We start from the raw sequence: 13,991 nt of genomic DNA on the forward strand, positions 1-13,991 counted from the left end.
AAATACCAGCAACAGTGTGTGAAAACCTTGTGAAGACTTACAGAAAATGTTTGACCTCTGTCATTGCCAACAAAGGGTATATAACAAAGTATTGAGATAAACTTTTGTTATTGAAGAAATAATTATTTTCCACCATAATTTGCAAATAAATTAATTAAAAATCCTACAATCTGATTTTCTGGATTTGTTTTTCTCATTTTGTCTGTCATAGCTGAAGTGTACCTATGATGAAAATTACAGGCCTCTCTCATCTTTTTATCCTGTTGTTACTACCCATCCGGGATCGTTGTCATCATCTGACACTAATTAGCATAACGCAATGGACATAAATATTACTAGAAAATATTCCTTATTCATGAAATTACAAGTGAAATATATTGAAACACAGCTTTTTGTTAATCACCCTGTCATCTCAGATATGGAAAATATGCTTTACAGCCAAAGCAAGACAAGCATTTGTGTAAGTTTATCGATAGCCTAGCATAGCATTATGTCCAGCTAGCAGCAGGCGACCTGGTCACGAAAATCAGAAAAGCAATCAAATTAAATCGTTTACCTTTGATGAGCTTCGGATGTTTTCACTCACAAGACTCCCAGTTAGATAGCGAATGTTCCTTTTTTCCAAAAATATTATTTTTGTAGGCGAAATAGCTCCGTTTGTTCTTCATGTTTGGCTGAGAAATCAACCGGAAATTGCAGTCAAGAAAATGCCGAAAAATATTCCAAATTAGCTCCATAATATCGACAGAAACATGGCAAACGTTGTTAATAGTCAATCTTTAAGGTGTTTTTCAAATATCTATTAGATAATATATCCACTGGGACAATTGGCTTTTCAGTAGGACCGAGAGGAGAAATGGCTACCTCTGTATATTACGTAACAATCACTCTGAGAGCCATCAGGTGACCACTTACGCAATATAGTCGCTTACGCTCATTCTTCAAAATAAATGCGTGAAACTACGTCAAAATCATTGAGACAGCTTGGGGAATACGTAGAAAGAGGAATCTGGTTGATAGCCCATACACTGCTCAATAGGGACGCATCGGAACGCAGAGTTTTCAAAACATTAGTCACTTCCGGATTGGATTTTTCTCAGGCTTTCGCCTGCAATATCAGTTCTGTTCTACTCACAGACAATATTTTTACAGTTTTGGAAACTTTAGAGTGTTTTCTATCCTAAGCTGTCAATTATATGCATATTCTAGCATCTTGTCCTGACAAAATAGCCCGTTTACTTTGGGAATGTTATTTTTCCAAAAAATGAAAATACTGCCCCCTAGTTACAAGAAGTTTTTAAGTGGGAGAACTTGCACAATTGGTCATTTACAAATCATGTCCACCCCTATTATTTCCCACAGAGTGAGTCCATGTAACTTCGATATGGCTATTTAAGCCAGATTTGACTCCTGAACTAATTTAGATTGTTTAGACAAAAGGGCTGAAAACTTATGCAACGACTATGTTTTAGTTCAATCTTTTTTTATCGTAAAAACAAATAAATCTACATTTTCTTCCACGTTGATATTAGAGAATTTTGTGTATATTGTTGACAAAAAATGAAATAATTTTTTTAACACGATTAAAGGTGAATAAATCCAAGGGGTATGACATTTTTTACAAGGTACGGCATATCGTGTGAGACAAGGTTGTGGTTCGAGTCCATTTCAATTCCGCCAATTCAAAAAGTAGATTGGAACTCCCAGAATTGAAATGGAATTGACCCACATCCTGTTGTGAAGGTAACTCACACGTATGTATTTATGTAGACAAAATACTGTCATGAGTTACACACAAGAATACTTGTGAACCACTGCCTTTACGATAGCTTTACCACAGTGAGCTAGTTAATTGGTGGGTAGTGGAGTGGACTGACAGACTGTGACACAAAAGACTTAAATCAATTTCTACAGTAACTTCAATACAGTGTCTTAAAAACCTTGATGGTGGACTGACCATGAAAGTGATTGTGACACACAGAGACACTGACTGTCAGACTGGCGGTACGGTGAGATACTGACTGACTGGCTGTACGATGAGAGAATGACTGACAGACTGACTGGCACGCAGTATGGTGAGAGACTGACTGACTGTCGGTACGGTGAGAGACGGACTGACTGGAGGTACGGTGAGAGACTGACTGACTGGCGGTACAGTAAGAGACTGACTGGCGGTACGGTGAGAGACTGACTGACTAACTGGCTGTACTGTGAGAGACTGACTGACTGACTAGCGGTACGGTGAGAGACTGACTGGCGGTACGGTGAGAGACTGACTGACAGACTTGCAGTACGGCGAGAGACTGACTGGCGGTACGGTGAGAGACTGACTGGCGGTACGGTGAGAGACCGACTGACAGACTTGCGGTACAGCGAGATACTGACTGGCGGTACGGTGAGAGAATGACTGACTGACTGGCGATACGGTGAGAGAATGACTGACTGACTGGCGGTACGGTGAGAGACTGACTGACTGACTGGCGGTACGGTGAGAGACTGACTGACTAGCGGGCCGTATGGTGAGAGACTGACTGACTGAAGGGCGGCACGGTGAGAGACTGACTACTGACTGACTGGCGGGCGGTACGGTGAGAGACTGACTGACTGACTCGCGGTACGGTGAGAGACTGACTACTGACTGACTGGCAGGCGGTACGGTGAGAGACTGACTGACTGACTCGCGGTACGGTGAGAGACTGACTACTGACTGACTGGCAGGCGGTACGTTGAGAGACTGACTGACTGATTGGCGGTACTGACAGCGACACCCAGAGACAGAAGGAATAAAAAAGAGATGACTAACCTAACCCACCTGAGCTCGGCTCACAGGGATCAATGTCCTCGTCATCGCTCGGACACTCCGCAGATGCCACCGGCAGATCATCCGTCGTCTGGAGGGAGCAGAGAGAAAAAGAGAGGGTTATGAATGAGAGCAGGGTAAACAAACAGCAGAATAATGAAGAACCCCAGTCAACCAGGTCATGAAGTGTTTTCACCATCCAGCAGATTATACCATAGGGACAGATTCAGGCAATTAAGCTATTAGATAAATTCATGGATGCTAGCTGCTCTTGTAGACTTCAGTCATTGCGCTAAAGCTAGTTTACATTGGCTGATAAACTACCTCTAATTTCCTTTATACTGGAGACATACAAATGGTATCAACGAGTTCATCTTACTCTGGTTAAGTAGAAAATAGGTTAATATCGCACTCCCTTTAAGGCCCAGACACCCAGGCACTGAAACTGTTTCTACCCACATGCATTGAGGATACTGAATAGCTGACTGAATATGAGAGAGAGAGAGAGAGAGAGAGGCAGTTTAACAGTTAACTGAGAAAAATTGTTGTTCCAATCCACACCGCCAAACCCATCACACTATCAATCCTGGAATCTAAACGGTTTGAATGAACAAATCCGGAGAGAATGACAGATTGGAATGGAATCATGGAAACTCATACTGCTTAGCTGGGGGATTTATCTGTCAAATACAGTTGTAGTCGGCTAATGGCCACAAATACCAGCTGCTACTGCTGCCTCTGTTTTCCAGGCGACACTATTGTCCTTACAGAAATTAGATTTGATTATCGAGGAACAATAGAGGGTAAAGTTCACAGCGCTTACTGTCAACTCGAACTAAGCTCATACTAAGGCACAGCCAGTGTGCGGAAACAAATAGCCCTCCAAGGGATTGTTTAGTGCCATTACCAAACACCACTGACATTAAGAGGGATTGTTTAGTGCCATCACCAAACACCACTGACATTAAGAGGGATTGTTTTGTGCCATCACCAAACACCACTGACATTTAGAGGGATTGTTTAGTGCCATCACCAAACACCACTGACATTTAGAGGGATTGTTTAGTGCCATCAAACACCACTGACATTTAGAGGGATTGTTTAGTGTCATCAAACACCACTGACATTTAGAGGGATTGTGTAGTGCCATCAAACACCACTGACATTTAGAGGGATTGTTTAGTGCCATCAAACACCACTGACATTTAGAGGGATTGTTTAGTGCCATCAAACACCACTGACATTTAGAGGGATTGTTTAGTGCCATCAAACACCACTGACATTTAGAGGGATTGTTTAGTGCCATCAAACACCACTGACATTTAGAGGGATTGTTTAGTGTCATCAAACACCACTGACATTTAGAGGGATTGTGTAGTGCCATCAAACACCACTGACATTTAGAGGGATTGTTTAGTGCCATCAAACACCACTGACATTTAGAGGGATTGTTTAGTGCCATCAAACACCACTGACATTTAGAGGGATTGTTTAGTACCATCAAACACCACTGACATTTAGAGGGATTGTTTAGTGCCATTAAACACCACTGACATTTAGAGTGCACAGACTGCTGGCAGATAGAAACAAAAATATTGGAAAGCCCAAAGAGCAGACCTGTGATAGAAAGTCTTTATTATATATTTTAGGTGTGTCAATCTATGTAACATAATAAAATAATTCCCATCAAAATCCATCAGTTTAAACTAGAGATATGTTTTCTTATGTGGGCTGCGTCTCATTCCACCGCATCCTCCTATCGGCCTTCCGCATTTGCGGAGGAAGGTGGCTGAACTACAGCAGTGTTTGTCAGACCATGAGACGTGCCTATAATCAGTCTGCTCCTCAACCAAAGTGTCACCGGACTCATCTGAAGGTAACCCATACAAATTAATGGAAGTATGGAGGTTATTTTGTGCCCAATTAAAATTAGAGCTTAAATTTGTGTCCCCCCAAAATATATACATTTCCTGAGCTTTCCTAAATATAGGACAGACACTTCCAAATCTTATTTCTTATGATACTTTTTTTGCCATTCACGAATGTGTTATTCAATGGGTTTCAATGGGCTATAGTAGTAAAGGCCAAATTCAATATTTCATCCCCCAAAAATTACACAAAGTATATAAGAAATGTTCAACAGGGGTCATATAACAATAAGAACAAACTTGGTGGGATGTAATACACTGTTCCTATACTCTACAGTCGTGGCCAAACGTTTTGAGAATGACACAAATATTAATTTTCACAAAATCTGCTGCCTCAGTTTGTATGATGGCAATTTGCATATACTCCAGAATGTTATGAAGAGTGATGAAGCTTGTCCAGAGAAGACAAGGTGAGCGCTACCATCAGTCCTGTGTCATGCCAACAGTAAAGCATCCTGAGACCATTCATGTGTGGGTTTGCTTCTCAGCCAAGGAGAGTGGGCTCACTCACAATTTTGCCTAAGAACACAGCCATGAATAAAGAATGGTACCAACACATCCACCGAGAGCAACTTCTCCCAACCATCCACGAACAGTTCGGTGACGAAAAATACCTTTTCCAGCATGATGGAGTACCTTGCCATTAGGAAAAGGTGATAACGAAGTGGCTCGGGGAACAAAACATTGATATTTTGGGTTTGAGAACTTGTGGTCAATCCTCAAGAGGCGGGCGGACAAACAAAAACCCACAAATTCTGACAAACTTCAAGCATTGATTATGTAAGAATGCCATCAGTCAGGATGTGGCCCAGAAGTTAATTGACAGCATGCCAGGGTGGATTACAGAGGTCTTGAAAAAGAAGGGTCAACACTGCAAATATTGACTCTTTGCATCAACTTCATGTAATTGTCAATAAAAGCCTTTGACACTTGAAATGCTTGTAATTATACTTCAGTATTCCATAGCAACATCTGACAAAAATATCTAAAGACAATGACGCAGCAAACTTTGTGGAAATTAATATTTGTTATTCTCAAAACCTTTGGCCACGACTGTATGTTCAACCATCATGACTTAGCCATCCTACACACACAACATCCCACAGCGTAAATCCCACACCAATGGAGGCTGCTGAGGGGAAGACGACTCATAATAATGGCTGGAATGGAAAGGAATGGCTGGAATGAAAACCATTTGTTTGATACCATTCACTCCATTATTATGAGTCGTCCTCCGCTCAGCAGCCTCCACTGTCCCACACCCAAGGTCCCACACCCAAGGTCCCACACCCAAGGTCCCACACCCAAGGTCCCACACCATCGGGAGGGTTTTTGATTTCGGTACATCTGTGTTTGGTGGTTTCTTTGTCTAATGTCATCCATAACATTTCTAACATTATCATGACCTTCAAGTAGCTAGCAGACCTGGTCAGAGGTTTGTGGCAGAGAGAGAAAGTAGAGGCTTGGTTTGTTTTGTTTTTTTTGGTACATCTGTGCTCGGTGAGGCTCATTGAGGCCTGCCTGGGGAAGCCGTCCAAATGTAAATTTAATTTGCTGTGCATGAGTCTGATATACAGTGTCGGCCCAGTGTCAGCCCGGCCAGATGGCAGAGCCCGGCGGATTCATGGATTGCCACATCCATCACCGAGCCGACGTGATTTGTTTTTCTGGCGGGGGATCCTGACACTCCCCCTCCTGCAGCTACACAGAGGAAGCACCAACAGACAGACAGGCAAGACGTACGAATGGGGATCAATACATCTCCCTCGGGTCTTTCGGTCTTTTCTCCTACATAGTGCCCCATATGAGGATGATCGTCTACACTGTACTTCATGGCTTTGCAACCAGAATAGGCTGTCATATTGTATGTTCAGTAAATAACATATTTCAGTTTCAATCTCAAGGAGTGAAATCAGCCAGTGATGCTTCGGAAAATAGAGTATACAGTAGCTTTCCCTACCATTTGACACATCTTTGACCCATCTTATCTAACTAAATCAGCCTCACATAGATACAGTCCCTTCAGACAGCATACACACCCCTTGACTTTTTCCACTTTGTTAGTGGCTTAACTGTGATTTGTGTCACTAGCTTACACACTACCCCATAATGTAAAAGTGGAATTGTTTGTTTTGAAATGTTTACACATAAAAACAAACACGAAAAGATTAAATGTCTTGTCAACGTATTCAATCCCTTTGTTATGGCAAGCCTGATCTGTACTTCTCCACAACTTTGTCCCTGTCCTGTTTGGAGAGCTCATTGGTCTTCCTTGTGCCGCTTCCTTGATGGTGCCCCTTGCTTAGTGGTGTGGCAGACTCTGGGGCCTTTCAAAACAGGTGTATATATACTGAGATCATGTGACACTTAGATTGCACATACAGTAGGTGGACTTTATTTAACTAATTATATGACTACTGAAGGTAATTGGTTGCACCAGATCTTATTTAGGGGCTTCATGGCAAAGGGGGTGAATTCACATGCACGCACCCCTTTTCCCTTTTTTCTTTTTTCAATAAAAAATAAAAATTCACTTCACCAATTTGGACTATTGTGTATGTCCATTACATGATATCCAAATAGAAATCAATTTAAACTACAGGTGGTAATGCAACAAAATAGGAAAAATGCCAAGGGGTGAATACTTCTGCAAAGCCCTGTATGCTTGTCATCGACAAGGAATAGTGCTGAGCACAGGCAAAATCCCAGAGACAAAAATGGTCTGCTTTCCACCAGACACTGAAAGACAAATTGACAGCAGGAAAATAAGCTGGTCAATAACCTAAAACAAGGCCAAATATACACTAGAGTTGTTTACCAAGACCAGATATAATGTTCCTGAGTAGGCAAATTTACTTAAATCTGTTTGAAGATGTATGGCAAGACTTGAAAATTGATTTCTAGCAATGATCAAGAACCAACTTGACAGAGCTTGAAGTTTTTTAAGAATAATATTCAAATGTTCTGCAATCCAGGTGTGCAAAGCTCTTAGAGACTTATTGAGAAATATTCACAGCTGTAACCACTGCCAAAGGAGATTCTAACATGTATTGGTGTGTGAATAATTATGTACATTCATATTTTTGTATTTTATCTTCAATAAATTTACAAAACATGTAAGTGTTGCGTTTATGTTTCATGAGCTGAAATAAAAGATCCCAGAAATGTTCCATATGCACAAAAACCTCATTTATCTTAAATGTTGTGCACAAATGGGCCTCCCGAGTGGTCATTAGAGACTCTGGGTTCGAGTCCAGGCTCTGTCACAGCCAGCCACAACCGGGAGACCCATGGGGCAGTGCACAATTGGCCCAGTGTCGTCTGGGTTAGGGGAGGGTTTGGCTGGCAGGGATGTCCTTGTCCCATCGCGCGCTAGTGACTCCTGTTGCGGGCCGGGCGCAGTGCACACTGACAAGGTTGCCAGGTGCACAGTGTTTCGTCCGACACATTAGTGTGGCTGGCTTCCGGGTTAACCTTCGCCTCTCCCGAGTCCGTACGGGAGTTGCAGTGATGAGACAAGACTGTAACTACCAATTGGGGAGGAAATGTTGGTAAAAAAAACTAAAACAATATTAATATATATTTTTTTTACAAAATACATTTTGCACCAATTTGTTTCCATCCCTGTTAGTGAGCATTTCTCCTTTGCCAAGATAATCCATCCACCTGACGTATCAAGAAGCTGAATAAACAGCATGATCATTACACAGATGGACCTTCACTGGGGACATAAACAACTCTAAAATGTGCAGTTTTGACACACAACACAACGCCACAGATGTCTCAAGTTTGAGGGAGCGTGAAATTGGCATGCTTACTGCAAGAACGTCCACCAGATCTGTTGCAAGAGAGGTGAATGTTAATTTCTCTACCATAAGCCTCCATCAACGTCGTTTTAGAGAATTTGCCAAAATGTCCAACCGGCATCACAACCGCAGACACTGTGCAACCACGCCAGCCTTGGACCGCCATATCTGGCTTCTTCACCTGCGGGATCATCTGAGACCATCCAGATAGCCGAGGAAACTGAAGACTATTTATGTCTGTAATAAAGCTCTTCTGTGGTAAAAAAAACAACCAATTCTGATTGGCTGGGCCTGCATCCCAAGTACTAGGGCCTATGGTCTCCCAGGCCAACCCATGGCTGCGCCCCTGCACAGTCATGTGAAATCCATATATTAGGGCCTAAAGAATTTATTTCAATTGACTGATTTACTGCAAGTCAGTAAAATCATTGAAATTTTTACATGTTGTGTTTATTTTAATTTAAGTATATTTTCAATTCAGACTGTAAAACAACATATGGATTAAGTCAAGGGTATGAATATTTTCTTTAGGCACTGTATGTCACAGCTGAGACAGAGGTAAGCCTGTAAAACAAACCATAAATGAATGCAGAAGCCATTAGGCAAATGTATTCCAGGTTGGATTAGTGTGCAAGTCAACATTTTGATACGGTCTTGACCCAATCGGAATCCAATAACATTATACATTTATGGTGTGGTTTGTGGCCTCTCTCACACTCTGATTCTCTCTCTCAGAGACCAGTTACCAGTGGCAATCTAATGCGGGCTACATGAGAGACTTACAAAAAAATATATTGTGTCATTACTTGGATTAAGACAGACTCAGCCTAACCTCAGTCCCATGCCAGTAAAAATATATATTAAGATGGCAGTGTATTTTAATTTTAAAATGTTTTATTTCACCTTTATTTAACCAGGTGGGCTAGTTAAGAACAAGTTCTCATTTGCAACTGCGACCTGGCCAAGATAAAGCATAGCAGTGTGAACAGACAACACAGAGTTACACATGGAGTAAACAATTAACAAGTCAGTAACACAGTAGAAAAAAAAGGGGAGTCTATATACATTGTGTGCAAAAGGCATGAGAAGGTAGGCGAATAATTACAATTTTGCAGATTAACAACACTGGAGTGATAAATGATCAGATGGTCATGTACAGGTAGAGATATTGGTGTGCAAAAGAGCAGAAAAGTAAATAAATAAAAACATTATGGGGATGAGGTAGGTAAAAATGGGTGGGCTGTTTACCGATAGACTATGTACAGCTGCAGCGCTCGGTTAGCTGCTCAGATAGCAGATGTTTGAAGTTGGTGAGGGAGATAAAAGTCTCCAACTTCAGCGATTTTTGCAATTCGTTCCAGTCACAGGCAGCAGAGAACTGGAACGAAAGGGGGCCAAATGAGGTGTTGGCTTTAGGGATGATCAGTGAGATACACCTGCTGGAGCGCGTGCTACGGATGGGTGTTGCCATCGTGACCAGTGAACTGAGATAAGGCGGAGCTTTACCTAGCATGGACTTGTAGATGACCTGGAGCCAGTGGGTCTGGCGACGAATATGTAGCGAGGGCCAGCCGACTAGAGCATACAGGTCGCAGTGGTGGGTGGTATAAGGTGCTTTAGTGACAAAACGGATGGCACTGTGAAAACTGCATCCAGTTTGCTGAGTAGAGTGTTGGAAGCAATTTTGTAGATGACATCGCCAAAGTCGAGGATCGGTAGGATAGTCAGTTTTCCTAGGGTAAGTTTGGAGGCGTGAGTGAAGGAGGCTTTGTTGCGGAATAGAAAGCCGACTCTTGATTTGATTTTCGATTGGAGATGTTTGATATGAATCTGGAAGGAGAGTTTGCAGTCTAGCCAGACACCTAGGTACTTATACATGTCCACATATTCAAGCTCAGAACCATCCAGGATGGTGATGCTGGTCAGGCGTGCGGGTGCAGGCAGCGAACGGTTGAAAAGCATGCATTTGGTTTTAATAGCGTTTAAGAGCAGTTGGAGGCCACGGAAGGAGTGTTGTATGGCATTGAAGCTCGTTTGGAGGTTAGATAGCACTGTGTCCAAGGACGGGCCGGAAGTATATAGAATGGTGTTGTCTGCGTAGAGGTGGATCAGGGAATCGCCCGCAGCAAGAGCAACATCATTGATATATACAGATAAAAGAGTCGGCCCGAGGATTGAACCCTGTGGCACCCCCATAGAGACTGCCAGAGGACCGGACAGCATGCCCTCCGATTTGACACACTGAACTGTCTGCAAAGTAATTGGTAAACAAGGCAAGGCAGTCATCCGAAAAACCGAGGCTACTGAGTCTGCCGATAAGAATATGGTGATTGACAAAGTCGAAAGCCTTGGCAAGGTCGATAAAGACGGCTGCACAGTACTGTCTTTTATCGACGGCGGTTATGATATCGTTTAGTACCTTGAGCGTGGCTGAGGTGCACCCGTGACCGGCTCGGAAACCAGATTGCATAGCGGAGAAGGTACGGTGGGATTCGAGATGGTCAGCGACCTGTTTGTTGACTTGGCTTTCGAAGACCTTAGATAGGCAGGGCAGGATGGATATAGGTCTGTAACAGTTTGGGTCCAGGGTGTCTCCCCCTTTGAAGAAGGGGATGACTGCGGCAGCTTTCCAATCCTTGGGGATCTCAGACGATATGAAAGAGAGGTTGAACAGGCTGGTAATAGGGGTTGCGACAATGGCGGCGGATAGTTTCAGAAATAGAGGGTCCAGAATGTCAAGCCCAGCTGATTTGTACGGGTCCAGGTTTTGCAGCTATATTATTGGGAAGCAATATACCATTATTTTATATCTTACCAAAGATACCTGAACCTGATAATTGGAGGGTACATTACACTATCGCCACATTTAACAACACTACCTTGCTAACAGTGCCATACCCCAGTCACACACACTCTAGTAGACAAGCTGTCACAGTCGTCATATGGAGGAGACCAAGGTGCGGCGTGGTAAGTATGTCACAGTCGTCATATGGAGGAGACCAAGGTGCGGCGTGGTAAGTATGTCACAGTCGTCATATGGAGGAGACCAAGGTGCAGCGTGGTAAGTATGTCACAGTCGTCATATGGAGGAGACCAAGGTGCAGCGTGGTAAGTATGTCACAGTCATCATATGGAGGAGACCAAGGTGCATCGTGGTAAGTATGTCACAGTCGTCATATGGAGGAGACCAAGGTGCAGCGTGGTAAGCATACATACTTCTTTATTCAAGAAAGAACAAGGAACAAAACTAACAAAACAACTAAATGAACCGTGAAGCAAATATGGCTAATGCAGACAGGCAACTAAAAATAGAATAAGAACCCACAAACTACCCAAGGAATATGGCTACCTAAATATCGCCCCCAATCAGAGACAACGACAAACAGCTGCCTCTGAATGAGAATCAATCTCGGCAACCATGGACATATAAACACCTAGACTTACAAAACCCCTAGACATACAAAACCCCCTAGACAATACAAAAACAAAACAAACCACCGTTGTTACGTCACCCTGACCTAACCAAAATAATAAAGAAAACAAAGCTAACTAAGGTCAAGGTGTGACACAAGCATAGATGCGGTAAATGTATTGATTGAACTCGGCCAAAACAATGGAAATGCATTGGCAACACCAAACACACGTTCCCCCATGGGGGAAAGATTCAGAATCTCCTCTTTGCCCCAATCAAAATCTGCCTACACTTAGGCTATTGTTTATGTGTGTATTTCATACTATTTTGGGGTAAAAATCTCAATATAATGCTTGTATGGTTGTCAACCCCAACACATGTTCACGTCATCTTCACTAATCAACTGCATTACACTTAAAAATGGCTTCAACTACCAGCACCGATATCTATATGCTAGCTATGCTAACAATTTATATGAACAGGGATTAGAATTATAATTAGAGAAAACAGCCAAATATACCCAAATCAGATTTTTATAAGAACATTGTGGGCCTGTTAGAAGACAAAAATTATGAAGGATTTGACGAATTTCCAGTTTGCAATATCATATAATTTTTATGTGCACCAGTGACGGCGTCCTTGTTATTTCCCCCACTGTCTGCAGTCCATTGATATCTTTACCACATGTATCAGAGGCACCAGATAGTAGTCCATTACTCTGTAGTGTTGGAGCAGGAGGTAGTAGTCCATTACTCTGTAGTGTTGGAGCAGCCAGGTAGAAGTCCATTACTCTGTAGTGTTGGAGCAGGCAGGTAGAAGTCCATTACTCTGTAGTGTTGGAGCAGCCAGGTACTAGTCCATTACTCTGTAGTGTTGGAGCAGCCAGGTAGAAGTCCATTACTCTGTAGTGTTGGAGCAGCCAGGTAGAAGTCCATTACTCTGTAGTGTTGGAGCAGCCAGGTACTAGTCCATTACTCTGTAGTGTTGGAGCACCCAGGGAGTAGTCCATTACTCTGTAGTGTTGGAGCAGCCAGGTACTAGTCCATTACTCTGTAGTGTTGGAGCAGCCAGGTAGTAGTCCATTACTCTGTAGTGTTGGAGCAGGCAGGTAGTAGTCCATTACTCTGTAGTGTTGGAGCACCCAAGCACCCACACATCCCATTAATCTCTTATTTTTCTAAAGTGCTGAAAGTAAGGCCTTGGGGCATGTAGGGGCTCGTTAATCTAGTGCTGCAGGCTAAAGTACCATTTTCTATGGTAGTTTAGTGCATTGTAGGTACTTTACAGATACATATCATTAATCTGATCTCAGCTAGACTTTGCTTGAAGAAGATGCAGAACATGTCCCAGACAATGTTGGCCAACCGTACAAGCAATCATACAAGATGTACAGAGGAAGGTTCAAGGTAACACTTTACTTGAAGCTAAAATCCTTATTTGGTTAAACTGCTATGTCCATTTGGGATATTACAACCAAGAAGTTACTGCAAACAACAAACACTATTATCTGTTTTCCTCTGACATCGCAGGAGTATGGTTGGTAACTGCTAGTAACTGGTGGTAAGTTGTGGTAGCTGGTGGTAACTGGTGGTAGCTAGTGGTAACTGGTGGTAAGTGGTGGTAAATTGTGGTAGCTGGTGGCAACTGGTGGTAAGTGGTGGTAACTGGTGGTAACTGGTGGAAAGTGGTGGTAGCTGGTGGAAACTGGTGGTAACTAGTGGTAAGTGGTGGTAGCTGGTGAAAGCTGGTGTTAACTAGTGGTAAGTGGTGGTAGCTGGTGGTAGCTGGTGGTGACTGGTGGTAGCTAGTGGTAGCTGGTGGTAACTGGTGGTAAAGTGGTGGTAGCTGGTGGTAACTGGTGGTAAAGTGGTGGTAGCTGGTGATAACTGGTGGTAGCTGCTGGTAACTGGTGGTAAGTGGTGGTAAGTTGTGGTAAGTGTGGGAAGCAGGTGGTAGCTGGTGGTAACTGGTGGTAACTGATGGTAAGTGGTGGTAAGTGGTGGTAAGTGGTGGTAACTGGTTGTAACTAGTGGTAGCTGGTGGTA

At 42.9% G+C, this 13,991-nt stretch overlaps 1 protein-coding gene across 10 annotated transcripts in view; it reads right to left on the bottom strand.

Annotated features, from left to right (window-relative positions):
• LOC110503044 (neurexin-1a) overlaps positions 1 to 13,991 on the bottom strand; it is a 747,078-nt gene that overhangs the window by 50,137 nt on the left and 682,950 nt on the right. For 6 of the 10 annotated variants that reach the window (XM_036960883.2, XM_036960882.2, XM_090217576.1 and 3 more), the window contains one exon: positions 2,804 to 2,891. In XM_036960883.2, the coding sequence (XP_036816778.2) occupies positions 2,804 to 2,891 (88 nt within the window). The remainder of the gene's footprint in view (positions 1 to 2,803; positions 2,892 to 13,991) is intronic. The other 4 variants (XM_036960887.2, XM_090217577.1, XM_090217575.1 and 1 more) reach the window with 1 other exon arrangement.

Source organism: Oncorhynchus mykiss, chromosome 23 (genome assembly GCF_057628025.1).
Source record: "Oncorhynchus mykiss isolate SJ-2025 chromosome 23, ASM5762802v1, whole genome shotgun sequence".
Taxonomy (NCBI): domain Eukaryota; kingdom Metazoa; phylum Chordata; class Actinopteri; order Salmoniformes; family Salmonidae; genus Oncorhynchus; species Oncorhynchus mykiss.